Source organism: Hypanus sabinus, chromosome X2, assembly GCF_030144855.1.
Source record: "Hypanus sabinus isolate sHypSab1 chromosome X2, sHypSab1.hap1, whole genome shotgun sequence".
Lineage (NCBI taxonomy): Eukaryota > Metazoa > Chordata > Chondrichthyes > Myliobatiformes > Dasyatidae > Hypanus > Hypanus sabinus.
The window spans coordinates 28594087-28609199 of record NC_082739.1 but is presented as its reverse complement, the minus strand read 5'-3'; the positions used below and the strand labels follow the sequence as shown (position 1 = coordinate 28609199).

The following is a 15113-nucleotide window of genomic DNA, read 5'->3' as shown; positions in this document are numbered from 1 at the left end:
TGCTGTGTTTATGATAATTGTGCAGAGATTTCTTCAAGCAAGCCTGATTGAAACCCCTGCCACAGATTTGAAAGGCATCAGAGTAGGCTGTTTCTTGTTTGCTAATTGTGGCACCCACTAAATTGTTTATTTAATATCACGGTATGTAAGCTGTAGTCAGGATCACAGAGGTGAACTTTCTCAGGAAATAGAATGGATGGCACTTAATCATTAAATGTTCCAGGTCAGTAGAACAGGAGTGAGACAAAACCACTATGTCCGAGCACCATGAAGAGTTTATCATGAAACAGACTTCCACTTGCTTTCTCCAAATCAGCAGTTCGGTCCATCCAGTGGATCAGAAAGCCCTCTGGCCTGACCACCATATCTGGAGTGAGCTATTTTTCCATGAAACAGAGAATGCAGTAATTCCTCATTTCCCACTGATACAGCATTCTTGGCCTTACTTCTTTCTTCTTCTCCAGTGACTGTACATTTGCTAACAAGATGCTGGGTAGAGGAAGTTCGACACCTGATGCTTGAAATACTCCCCTCCTCCTCCTCTTCTAGCGCCAGTGATGGCCGCTGACCTTCGTCCTCTGAACGGTGCCATACCTGCTTTCCTGAGAGTCAAGTCCACCAAGTCTTTTGGGATCACTTAAAATCGCTAGTTCTTTTAGACAGTTCAAAAATGCATTTCCTAAACAGAAATTACAGGCTGCAGATTGCAGCAAGTAGTTCAGTACAAGTATATCTAGAAGTTTTGTGAGCTGCCTGCAAGACGTGCTATGTATCTCAGCATCATCTTGGAAAGGAGAGAGTGTTAAGACAGGCTAGTGGGTGAGGGTTCTTGAGTCAGAGAAACTGGCCCATCATGTCTATGCCAAGGCTGTCTAGTTTTAATCACCCCTACCATGGGAGACTGCAGCTGCAAAAGACTTATGGTCCCACCAGGTATATTAGGCTCGCCAGCCTGTAAATCCCTACCTTGTCCCCACTACCCTCCTTTAAGGAACAATATTAGCCATCCTCCAGTCTTCTGAGATCTCATCCATGGCTAACAAAGATCCCCAAATTAATTATTCACCTGTCTGATGTCTGTTTTACTGGTACGCTTGTGATCTGAGGTCTGTTTTACTCATACAGTTGGTGATGGCCATGGTGTCAGGTGGAGGAGAAGGTAATGGCAAGTTGAGAATGATTGCAGACTGGTGGGGGGGAATAAATGTTCAAGAGCTTTATAGATGTCTGTTGAGTAGTGGGTAAAGATGCTGGGCTGGGGTGATGGTCAGATGAAAGCTGTGTGTAATGGAGGGCTGGCAGTGACCATGGTGGGTGGTGGGCAGAGAGTGATGGGAATGATTGAGAAGGGGAGGGAAGTTGAGGGATGTGGTGAGGGAGGGAATGAGAGGTAGAGAGGACTGCATGCTCCAGGACCGAACTGAAACCTGCTCTCTGCTTCCAGGTGCTGATCCGCGGAAGGTGAAACCGCCAAAGGACAGTAAGTACCGAGGATGCTGATTGAAGGGGGGTTATGTTCCCTCAGGTATCTGCATGGTTTTCTCTGTTTTTCTGGAGGTTGGGAACAATATTTATTTGTGGATTTGGAATGTCTGAACACCAAAAGAAGACTTGCAAGTATTTTATAATTGTTTTCACTTTCTCTGACAGAAAGCTGTTTCTTTGATCTGCATGCACTCCCTGGAAAGGTCGGCACGTTCACCTCGCCTGGATTCCCCAATTCCCCTTACCCTGCCAACTCCTGGTGCCAGTGGGTTATTCGGGCAGATCCCCACCATATCCTCGAACTCAAGTTTGTGACCTTTGACCTGGAAAAGATTTGCCACAATGACTTTGTAGTGGTCTATGACTCTCTGAGTCCAATTGAAAAGCGCGAAATAACAGAGTAAGTTAAGAGCTATTAGGTGCCGGCAATTTCTTGTTTGGTTCACTATTCAGCAGCGTGTTCCCTGAAATTCTGATCTTCAGAGACATTCAAAACTAAGTCTTAAAAAAAAATCATTGCTCAAATTTGGAATCAATAAAAAAAAGTATTTTAAGTTTTCTATTAACTTTTAAACATACAGTTTAAAATTTAATGATACCAACAGTGTAACTGTTGCCCTCCAATGTAATCAGATTGCTATTAGCTGCCTCTTGGGACACACCATCCAAGAGTCCAGTGCTGGAGTGTGAAGGGCCATAAGAAATAAGAGCATAACTAAGGCCATCTGACCCATTGAGTCTGCTCCACCCTTTCATCATGGCTGATTTATTATCCCTCACAACCCCATTCTCCTGCCTTCTCTTTGTAGCCTTTGACACCCTGACTAATCAAGAACCTATCAACCTTTGCTTAAGTATACCCAATGACTTGTCCTCCACACATGTCTGGGGCAATGAATTTTACAGATGCACCCCAGAAGAAATTCTTCTTCATCTGTTCTAAAGGGCTGCCCTCTGTTTTGAGGTTGTGTTCTCTGGTCGTAGATTCCTCCACTATTGGAAGCATCCTCTCCACATCCACTCTATATAGGTAGGTTTCAATGAGATCCTCCACCTCCAACTCGCTCCCCACCCCCCATTCTTCCAAACTCCAGCGAGTACAAGCCTAGAATCATCAAATATTCTTCATACATTAACCCTGTGGACAAACAGCTGTCAGCAGCCTCAGACCTTATGTCGTTATGTATGCATGGAAGTTCCTGAACATGCTGGCACTTCCTGGTAATATACAATGTATCTGATCTTCTTTCTTCTCATTGGCAGGCGCTGTGGCATATACCCTCCAACCAATGCACTCAAGTTAATATCTTCTCGCAATGTGATGCTGGTGACCTTGATGACAGATGACGATGAGAATTACCCAGGTTTCAAAGCTGTGTTCAGACAACTTCCAGAGAGAGGAGGTAAAATCTCTTCACATGGGCACCCATGGGGAGGGCTGTGAGCTCAGCCACAGATTGTGATTCGAGTCGCAGACTTGACACAGAAGTCTAATCAGGGTTGGATTTGTGAGCCTGCCCCACCGATCTGTGTGAGCATAGCTGATCATTGAAATTAAGTGCCCTGTCCTGCGTTTTCCTGAATGTCCTTCAGCTTGTCAATTTCATCAACTTTCCCTCTAACTTCCAACCTGCCCTCATTTACTTGGTCCATCTCTGACATTTCTCTCCCTTTTCTCGATCCCTTTTGTCTCCATTTCTGTAAACAGACTATTTACTGATATCTTTCAGAAACCTACTCTCACAGCTATCTTTACCATAACTCTTCCTACCCTGATACTTGTAAAAATGCAGAGTTAAACAAAATTGGGGAAAGCACTTTGCCCTATTTAACCCCTCCAAAGATGGGGATTGGCCCAATCTCTGCCAACCTGTTGCCAGGATGAGGCTTTCCATTCTAGAACATCTATGTGGGGTACTTTCCATTCTAAAACCCCCTTTTCTTTTCCCCCCAACAAACAGGGTTTTCCTTTGACCACTATTGATACTGCCCTCACCGCAATCTCCTCCATTTTCTACATATTTGCCCTCTCCCCATCCTTCTGTCCTTATAACAGGGATAGTTTCCTTTCTCCTTGCAGTACCTACCACCCCATGAGCTTCCGTGTTCAGCATAGCATCCTCTGGAACTTCAGCCATCTCCAATGCGATCCTACTACTATGTACACCTTTCCTTCAACTGTGTGACAAGTGCAACACCTGCCCATTCATCTCCTCCCTCACCACCATTCAGGGCCCCAAACAGTCCTTCCAGGTGAGGTGACAACTTTACCTGCAACTCTGTTGGGATCACCTTTTGTATTTGGTGCTCCTGGTGTGGCGACCTCTATACTGGTGAGAATGGACATAGATTAAGGGACTGCTTTGTTGATGACTTTTGCTTTGTCTGCCATAAAAGGTAGGATTTCCCTGTAGCCATTCTGACATATCCGTGCATGGCCGCCTCTATGTTAAAATGAGGCCAAAATCATGTTTGATGAGTAACACCTCGTATTCTGTCTAGACAGCTTCCAACCTGATGGCATGAGCATCAATTTCTCTAACTTCTGGTAATTTCTCCACCCTTCTCTCTTTTTCCATTGCCTGTTCTTGTCACCCCCTCAGCCTTTCTCCTCAACCCCTCTGGTGCTTCTCCTCTTTCCCTCGCTTCCACGATTCTCTGCTTTCTCCGATCAGATTTGTGCTTCTTCAGCCCTTATAAGACCATAAGACATGGTAGCAGAATTAGGCCATCTGGCTGATTCATTCATGGCTGATTCTGTTTTTTTTTCCCTCTCCTCCTCAACCCCAGTTCCTGGCCTTCTCCCTGTAACCTTTGACACCATGTCCAATCAAGAAACTATCAATCGATGCCTTAAACACACCCAACGACTTGGCCTCCACAGCTGCATGTGGCAATAGATTCCACAAATTCACCACCTTTTAGCTAAAGAAATTTCTCCACATCTCTGTTTTGAAAGGGTGCCCCTCTATCCTGAGGCTGTGCCCTCTTGTTCTAGACTCTCCCTCCATGGGAAACATCCTGTCCACATCCACTCTGTCTAGGCCTTTCAACATTCAAAAGGTTTCAATGAGATTCCCCCTCATCCTTCTAAATTCCAGTGAGTACAGACCCAGAGCCGTCAAATGTTCCTTGTATGATAACCCTTTCATTCCTGGAATCATCCTTGTGAACCTCCTCTGGACCCTTTCCAATGCCAGCACATCTTTTCTAAGATGAAGGTCCCAAAACTGTTCACAATATTCAAGGTGAGACCTCACCAGTGCCTTATAAAGCCTCAGCATCACATCCCTGCTCTTGTATTCTAGACCTCTTGAAATGAATGCTAACATTGCATTTTCACCTCCTCACCACCAACTCGAACTGCAAGTTAACCTTAAAGGTGTTCTGCACAAGGACTCCCAAGTTGCTTTGCATCTCAGATTTTTGGATTTTCTCCCCGTTTAGAAAATAATCTGCACATTTATTTCTACTGCCAAAGTAGGTGACCATGCATTTTCCAACATTGTATTTCATTTGCCACTTTCTTGCCTATTCTCCTAATCTCTTTCTAATCTGTCTATTTCCTCAACACTACCTGCTCCTCCACCAATCTTCGTATCATCTGCAAACTTGGCAACAAAGCCATCTATTCCATCATCTAAATCATTGATATACAGCATAAAAAGAAGTGGTCCAAACATCAACTCCTGCAGAACACCACCAGTCACTGGCAGCCAATCAGAAAAGGATCCTTTTATTCCCACTTGCTGCCTCCTACCAATTAGCTAATGCTCTAACCATGTTAGTAACTTTCCTGTAATTCCATGGGCTCTTAACTTGTTAAGCAGCCTCATGTGTGGCACCTTGTCAAAGGCCTTCTGAAAGTCCAAATATACAACATCCACTACATCCCTTTTATTTATCCTACTTGTAATCTCCTCAAGGAATTCCAACAGATTCGTCAGGCAGGATTTTCCCTGAAGGAAACAATGCTGACTTTGTACTATCTTGTTCTGTGTCTCCAAGTACTCCATCACCTCCTCCTTAGCTATTGACACTTAACATCTTCCCAACCACTGAGGACAGGCTAACTGGTCTATAATTTTCTTTCTGCTTCCTTCCTCTTTTCTTAAAGTGTGGAGTGACATCTGCAATTTTCCAGTCCTCTGTCACCATGCCAGAGTCCAATGATTTTTGAAAGATCATTTCTAATGCCACCACAATCTAACACTACTTCTTTCAGAACCCTAGGATGGAGTTCATCTGGTCCGGGTGACTTATCTACCCTGAGGTCTTTTAGCTTTTTAAGTGCCTTCTCTCTTGTAATTGTAACTGTACCCACTTCTCTTCCTTCACACACTGCAACATCAGGCATACTGCTAGTGTCTTCCACAGTGAAGACTGACACAAAATTCTCATTTAGTTCATCTGCAATCTCCTTGTCTCCTGCCTCATTTTCTAGTTGTCCTATGTCCACTCTCATTTCTCTCTTATTTTTAACATACTTGAAAAAACTTTTACTATCCACTTTGATATTTTTTGCTAGCTTGCTTTCATATCACCTCCCAACATATTTCATCCCTCCTGCCTCAGCTTCCTATCTCCCCACCTCCCCCTTGGGTACTTTCACCGATCACCTGCCAACTTGTATTCCTTTCTTCACCTCCCCACCTTTCCAGTCTCAATGAAAGTTCTTAGTCTGAATCGTTGACTGTTTATTCTCCTCCATAGATGCTGCCTGACTTGCTGAGTTCTTCCAGCATTTTGTGTGTATTGCTCAAGATCTGCAGCAGCTGTAGTATCTTTTATGTTCTTGATATCCTTAACCATTTCTCAGGCCACTTTCCAAAGTGGTTTAGAATGCAGATGACCAAACCCTGGGAATTTATCAGCCTTCAATCTCATAATTTTCACTAAAACCATTTTCCTACAAATAGCGACTTCATTCAGTTCTATTTTCACTGCACCCTGCATTCCCCGTTATCTCTGGGTGCTTACTTGTGTCCTTTGTGAAATTAGCATCAAAATCAGTGTTTAATTGTTTTCCTGTTTCTAACTGTAGTGATCAACATTTACTTCCACTGATATTTATCTCTACATGTACTACAGGAGATCTTATAGTCAATCTTTATATTCTCTTCAAGTTCCTTCTCATTGCATTCCCCTTCATACTCAATTCCTCTGTCCTCATTTGCTGCATTTCAAACTCCCACTTTTCAGATTTGGTGCTTGTTTTGACCATTTTGCATTTCTCCTCATCGAATCTATTATTTGTTGCAATTGATTATAGTGTCAGACATAATGAACATCTGTTGTAATTCATCCGTGGGATCTCTAATTGCCTAACCATTGTCAGTCTGTGAAGTAATGTTCCACAGTTTTGTCATAGGCATTGCAAACCTCATTGAGGTTGTCAAGGGACAGCAATAACAAGAGTGCAGAATAGTGTTGAAGACCATAAAATATAGGAGCAGAATTAGGTCTTTTGGCCCATCGAGTCTGCTCTGCCATTTCATCAGGGCTGATCCATTCCACCCCCCAAGCCCCAATCTCCTACTTTCTCCCCATATTCCTTCATGCCCTGACTAATCAAGAATCTTATCAATCTGTCTTGAATATTCCAAATGACTTGGCCTCCACAGCCGTCTGTGGTAATGAATTCCACAGATTCACCACCCTCTCACGAAAGAAATTCCTCCTTGTCTCCATTCTAAATGGGCATCCCTCCATTTTGAGCCTGTACCTTCTAGTGCAAAACTCTCCCACCATAGGAAACATTCTCTCCACATCCGCTCTGTTGAGTCCTTACAACAATCAATAGGTTTCAATGAGATCCCCCACCCCAATTCTTCTGAATTCCAGTGAGTCCAGGCCCAGATTCATCAAACACTCCTCGTACGTTAACCCTTTCATTCCTGGAATAATTTTCTAAAACCTTCTCTGAACCCTCTCCAATGTCAGTACATCCTTTTTTAGATAAGGAGCACAAAACTGCTCACAGTACTCCAACTGAGGTCTCACCAGTACCTTATAAAGCCTCAGCATTGCATCCTTGGTTTTTAAAATTCTAGTTCTCTGGAAGTGAATGCTAACATTGCATTTGCCTTCCTCACTACCAACTCAACCTGCAAATTAACCTTTAGGGAATCCGACAGAAGGTCCTCAGCATGAGGTCTCCCAAGTCCTTTTGCACCTCCGATTTTTGAATTTTCTCTCCATTTAGAAGATAGTCTGCACATTTATTTATTTATTTATTTATTTCTTCTACCAAAGTGTATGATTATACACTTCCCAACACTGTATTCCATCTGCATTCTCCTAATCTGTCCAAATCCTTCTGCAGACTCCCTGCTTCTTCAACGTGATCAGTCCCTCCACCTATCTTCTTTCTTTCTTTTTCAATCTTTTTATTGAATTTAATATATAAAAAAAACATAATATAATAATAAATAGGTTATAAATGCATAAGACTTGAAATTGAATTAATAGTAGGATAACAATATCCTATTAAAATATCAACAGAAAAACATAGTACATTATCAATCAAGTCTATAATAATTATATGAAAAAAATAAAAATAATCATCAAAAGAAAAAGAAAAAAATTATAAAAATACAGACAAAAAATATTAAAAAAAATACTAAACTAAACTAACATGGGCAATAATAACAGTTTATTTGTATATGATAGTGCCAAAAACTCCGGAACTCCATACCTGAACAAGAATAAGTAGAGAGAAGGTCTGGAAGAGGCCAAATTAATTCATATGAAAATGTCGAATGAACGGTCCCCAAGTTTCTTCAAATTTAATTGATGAGTCAAAAATAGTGCTTCTAATTTTTTCCAAGCTCAGAAAAGAAATAGTTTGAGAGAACCACTGGAACGTGGTAGGAGGATTTACTTCTTTCCAATTTTGTAATATAGACCTTCTAGCCATTAATGTTACAAAAGCAATCATTCGTCTAATTGAAGGGGAAAACTGATTATCATCCTCATTTGGTATACCAAAAATTGCAGTAATAGAATGAGGTTGTAAATCGATATTCCAAATTGAGGAAATGGTAGCAAATATGTCCTTCCAATAGTTATGTAAAGTGGGACATGACCAAAACATGTGGGTCAATGAAGCCACATCTGAATGACATCTGTCACATTGAGGGTTAATCTGAGAAGAGAATCGAGCAAGCTTATCTTTAGACATATGAGCTCTATGTACAATTTTAAATTGTATTAAAGCATGTTTAGCACGTATAGAAGAAGAATTAACCATTTGTAAAATTTTTTCCCATTTTTCTATTGATATATTGTATAGAAGTTCTTTTTCCCATTCTTGTTTAATTCTACCTGATATTTCTGGTTGTATCTTCATAATCATATTATAAATAAAAGCCACTAATCCCTTCTGATAGGGATTTAAGGTAAAAATCATACCTAAAAAGTCCATTGAAGTTGAATTGGGGAAGGATGGTAGAATTTTATGTAAAAAATTTCTGATTTGTAAGTATCTAAAAAAGTTAGATTTAGGTAACTCAAATTTGTTGGAATGTTGGTCGAAAGACATCAAACTACCTTCAAAGAAGAGATCACGAAAGCATTTTATACCTTTCCTTTTCCATATGCTAAAAGCTTGATCTGTCAAAGAAGGTTTGAAAAAAAAATTAAGTAAAATAGGGCTATCAAGAACAAAGTTTTTCAGAGTGAAAAATTTACGAAATTGAAACCAAATTCGTAATGTGTGTTTGACAACAGGGTTGGATATCTGTTTATTGAATTTAACTAAATCAGCAGAAAGAGAAGAACCCAGAACGGAGAATAGAGAATATCCCTGTGCCTCATTGCATTCTAAATTTACCCACTGTGGGCACAATGGTGAATCCAAATCTGATTTCCAATAAATTAAGTTACGAATATTATTCGCCCAATAGTAAAATCTAAAGTTAGGTAGAGCTAAACCACCATCTTTTTTAGATTTTTGTAATTGCCTTTTACTTAACCTAGGATTTTTATTTTGCCACACAAATGAAGAAATTTTTGAATCAATGTTATCAAAAAAAGATTTAGGAATAAAAATTGGTAAAGCTTGAAATAAATATAAAAATTTCGGTAGAATCATCATTTTAATAGCATTAATCCGACCAACTAATGATAAGGATAAGGGAGACCATCTTGTAGTAAGTTGTTGAATTTGATAAAGCATAGGTAGAAAATTCAATGTAAATAAATCTTTATATTTCTTAGTAATTTTTATACCTAAATAGATAAAGTTATCATCAACAACTTTAAATGGTGTCCTTTCATTCAATAAAGTTTGCGCGTTTAAAGGGAATAAATCACTCTTATCCAAGTTTAGTTTATAACCAGAAAAACTACCAAATTGAGCCAACAAGGATAAAATAGCGGGAATAGACCTGTCAGGATCAGAAATATATAACAACAAGTCATCAGCATAAAGTGATAACTTGTATAATTTCTCATTACGGGTAATATCAAAAATATTAGGAGATTCACGAATAGCGATGGCTAAAGGTTCTAATGCAATATTAAACAATAAAGGACTTAAGGGACAACCTTGTCTCGTACCACGAGATAATTGAAAAAAAGAAGATCTGTAATTATTTGTAAGCACAGAAGCAACAGGTTTATGATATATTAGTTTGATCCATGATATAAAATTAGGACTAAAATTAAAATATCTCAAAGTGTTAAATAAGTATACCCATTCAACTCTATCAAAAGCTTTTTCAGCATCTAGTGAAATAACACATTCTGGAATTGTGGGTGATGAAGTATAAATTATATTAATCAATTTTCTAATATTAAAAAAGGAATACCGATTCCTAATAAAACCAGTTTGGTTTTCTGAAATAATCTGTGATAATACCTTTTCTAACCTAATAGCTAAAATTTTTGTAAGAATCTTAGAATCTACATTTAATAGTGATATAGGGCAATAAGATGCACATAAAGTGGGATCCTTATCTTTTTTAAGAATTAGAGAGATAGCTTCATAAAAAGACTGAGGTAATCTCTTCTTAACAAATGCATCATTAAAAATTTCACATAACCAAGGGGAAAGCAAAGAAGAAAAAGTTTTAAAAAATTCTATAATATAACCATCAGGACCAGGAGCTTTCCCTGAATTCATTGATGAGATGGCCTCTCCTATTTCGGCCAAAGAGATAGGAGCATCAAACAAACTACGATCTTCATCTGTCAGTTTGGAAATATTCAAATTGTTAAAAAAGTTATCCATCATGGACAGATCGCCGTCAAATTCTGATTGATATAAAGATTTATAAAAATCTTGAAAAGTGTTATTGATTTCTTTATGATCAGTAGTCAGATTGCCGTCTTGTTTACGAATTTTAATAATTTGTCGCTTAGTCGAAATAGCTTTTAATTGGTTAGCTAATAATTTACCAGTTCGATCACTATGGATATAAAATTGAACCCTGGTCCTAATTAATTGATTCTCAATTGAAGAAGATAATAATAAGCTATGCTCCATTTGAAGCTCAACTCTCTTCTTATAAAGTTCTTTGGTAGGAGTCACGGAATAAATCTTATCAATTTCTTTAATTTTATCCACTAATAAACCAATATCTAAATATTTTTGTTTTCTTTTACCAACGGAATATGAGATAATTTGTCCACGGATAAAAGCCTTAAAAGAGTCCCAAAGTATTCCTCTGTCAATCTCTTCTGTATAGTTTGTTGAGAAAAACAAGTCAATTTGCTGTTTTATGTAGGTGATGAATTCTGGATCTTGAAGCAAAGTAGCGTTAAGTCTCCAAGATCTAGTATTATTAGAAAAGTCCGAAATCTTGATAGATAACTTCAAAGGTGCATGATCCGAAATAGCAATAGAATCATATTTACAATCAATAACATCTGTTAATAAACGATGATCAATAAGAAAATAATCAATTCTAGAATAACTGTGATTCCACCTATCTTTGTATCATCCACAAACTTGGTCACAAAGCCATCAATTCTGTCATCCAAATCATTGATATTTGACGTAAAAAGAACCGGTCCCAACACAGACTCCTGTGGAACGCTACTTGTCACCAGCAGCCATTCAGAAAAGGCTCTCTTTACTCCCACTCTTTGCCTCCTGTCAATCAGCCAAAGCTCTATCCATGCTGGTATCTTTCCTGTAATACCATGGGCTCCATGCAGACTTTGGCCTATTTTATCATATGCCTCACCAAAAGCACATCCTTGGCAATCAACTCCAATATCTTCCCAATCAACTAACTGCCCTATAATTTCCTTTCTTCTGCCTCTCTCCTTTCTTGAAGAGTGAGTGAGATTTGCAGTTTTCCTGTCCTCCAGCAGAATGCCAGTATCTATTAATTCTTGAAAGATCGTTACAATTCCTTCAGCCACCTCTTTCAGAACCTTGGGGTGTTGTCCGTATGGTCTAGATGACTTAACCTACCTTCAGCTTCTCAAGCACCTTCTCCCTAGTAAAAGCAACTTCACTCACTTCTGTCCCCTAACGCATGCAAACCTTCACAATATTGCTAGTGTCTTCCACAGTGAAGACCGATGCAAAATACTTATTCAGTGTGTCCACCGTTTCCTTGTCCCCCATTACTACCTCTCCAGCATCATTTTCCAGCGGTCCAATATCTCCACTTGCTTCTCTGTATATCTTTATATATATCTTTTTTTACACTATATATCCGAAGAAATTTTTGGTACCCTCTTTGATATTTTTGGTGTGCTGACCTTTATATTCCATCTTTACCATCTTTATGAATTTTTCAGTTGTCTTCTGTTGGTATTTAAAAGCTTGCCAATCCTCTAACCTTGCACTACATTTTGCTCTATTACATGCTTTCTCTCTTGCTTTCATGATGTCTTTGATTTCCATTATTAGCCACAGTTGCGTAATCCTGCCTTTAGAACACTCCTTCATCTTTGAGATGCTTCCAGAAGTAGAATGGCTTCCAGAAATTCCAGCCATTGCCTGTCAGCTGTCGTCCCTGCTGGAAGGGGACAGCAGTCAACTTTGGCTAGCTGCTCTCTCATGCCTTTCCTCCACTGCAATACTGACTTTAGCTTCTCCCTCTGAAATTGCAGGGCGAATTCTATTATATTATGATTACTGGTTCCGAAGGGTTCCTTTACCTTAGGCTCTCTAATCAATACCAGTTCATTGCACAGTACCCAATCCAAAATAGCTGATCCCCTTAGCTGTCCTAAAATGCCATCTTGTAGACATTTTACAAATTCCCCTCTTGGGATCCAGTAACCACCTAATTTTCCCAATCTTCCTCCATATTGAAATTCCCCATGATGAACATTTCCTTTTTGACATGTCTTTTCTATCTCCTGTTGTAATTTGTAGCCCATATCTTTGCTGCTGTTCAGAGGCCTGTACACAACTCCTGTCAGAATCTTTTTACCCTTGTGGCTTCTGAGCTCTACCCACAATGATACAACATCTTCTGATCCTATGTCATCTCTGTCTCAGGATTTTATTTTATTTTTTTTACCAACGGAAACATCCCACCCCCAGCCCCCGGCCTACCTGCCTGTCCTTTTGATACAATGTGTATCCTTGGATGTTAAGCTCCTAACTATAATTTTCTTTCAGCCACAACTCAGTGATGCCCACAACATCATAGCTGCCAATCTCTCTAACTGCGCTACAAGATCGTCTACCTTATTCCGTATACTGTGTGCATTCAATTATAACACCTTCAGTCCTGTATTCATCACCCTTTTCGATTTTGTTCCCCTTTTCCATGCAACTCATCTTGTTGACTGCAATCTTGTCCTATCATCAGTTTTCTTGCTCTTTCCCAAGAATCCACATTCCACACTACGCAGAATAGTATGGTCCCTTCCCTAGTTTGTTTCTTGACTTATTAGATCCTCCTCCACGGTAACATCCCTGGTTGGTTCAACCAGTATATTTGTACATTAAACTCACTCCTAATTACAGTTGTGCCTTAATTGCAAATGTCTCCTGTTTCCTGTGTCATCCCTGCTGTTTCAGGGTGCACAAACAGTCCCATCGACATTATCTGCCCCTTGATGATCTTTGGCTCCATTCTAACAGATCAATAATAGAGTTCTGAGGTAATGTCCTTACTCGCTATTATGCTAATTTCTTCTGTTGTTCCAACTTTTTGCTAGTTCTTTGTTAATATTGACTATCTCTCTGTTTATTTCCTATCCGGGGCAGTGTTCTGTAATGTGTGTGGGATGTGGGAATTCTGGGAGACCTCCAGCCTCCCGGATAACCACATCTGCACCAGGTACACTGAGCTGCAGCTCCTCAGAGAGCGTGTTAAGGAACTGGAGCTGCAGCTCGATGACCTTTGGCTCATATGGGGGACTGAGGAAGCAATAGACAGGAGCTACAGGGAGGTAGTCACCTCTAGTTTGCAGGAGGCAGGTAACAGGGTGACTGTCAGGAGAAGGAAGGGAAATGTACATTCAGTGCAGAGTACACCTGTGGCCATTCCCCACAATAATAAATATACCACTTTAGATACTCTTAAGGGGTCAACCTACCACAGTGACTGGGATTCTGGCATTGAGTCTGCTGTAGTGTATTCTAAAGGGGTTGTGTGAACAGCCATGATACATATTGGCACCAATGACATACAGAGACAAGGTGAGGAGGTCCTGAAGAGAGATTTTGGGGAGCTAGGTTGAAAGCTGAGAAACAGAATCTCCAGGGTTGAAATCGCTGGATTGCTGCTTGTGCCACATGTCAGTGAGGGCAAGAACAGGATGATTTGGCAGATGAATGCATGGCTGAGGAACTGGTGCAGGGGACAGGGCTTCAGATTTATGGATCATTGGGACCCCTTTAGGGAAGGAATAACTTGTACAAAAGGAATGGGTTACCCCGAACCCAAGAGGGTCCAATATCCTTGCGGGCAAGTTTGCTAGAGTTATTCAGGAGGGTTTAAACTAATTTGGCAGGAGGATGGGAACTAGAGTGATAGTGCTGAGGATGGGTTAGTTGGTTTACTGAGGCAATGTATAGTGAGACTCCAAGCAAGGAGAGGCTGATGACAGGGCAAAATTGCAGTCAACTGGATGAGTTGCAATGTAAAAGGAGGACAAAATTGAAAAGGGTAAATACAGGACTGGCGGTGTTATATTGGAATGCATGCAGTGTACAGAATAAGGTAGGTGAAGTTGCAACGCAGTTACAGGTTGGCATGTATGACATTGTGGGCATTACTGAATCATGGCTGAAAGAAGATCGTAGTTGGGAGCTTAACATCCAAGGATAAACATGTATCAAAAGGACAGGCAGGTGGGCAGAGGGGGTGAAGTGGCTCTGCTGGTAAAAAAAAATGAAATCAAATCATACGGAAAAGGTGACATAGGGTTTGAAGGTGTTGAACTAAGGAGCTGATGACCCTGATGGGAATTGTGTACAGACTCTCAAACAGTAGGAAGGATATGGGCTGCAAATTACAACCAGAGAGAGAAAATACATGTCAAAAGGATAACGTTATAATAGTCAATATGCAAGTAGATTGGAAAAATCAGGTTGGTACTGGATCCCAAGTGGGGGAATTTTTCTAATGCCTGTGAGATGGCTTTTTTTGGATCTTCTGTTGGCATTTCTGTAGTTCTGGGTTTTTACAGGGTGGGGTTGCTAGTCC

The 15113-nt window shown here is 40.1% G+C and overlaps 1 protein-coding gene across 1 annotated transcript in view; it reads left to right on the top strand.

Moving 5' to 3' along the window:
• The window catches only part of LOC132385214 (suppressor of tumorigenicity 14 protein-like), a 131460-nt gene that overhangs the window by 62087 nt on the left and 54260 nt on the right, over positions 1–15113 (top strand). The window contains exons 6-8 of the mRNA XM_059957136.1: positions 1445–1480; positions 1651–1885; positions 2749–2888. Coding sequence (XP_059813119.1) covers positions 1445–1480; positions 1651–1885; positions 2749–2888 — 411 coding nt within the window. The remainder of the gene's footprint in view (positions 1–1444; positions 1481–1650; positions 1886–2748; positions 2889–15113) is intronic.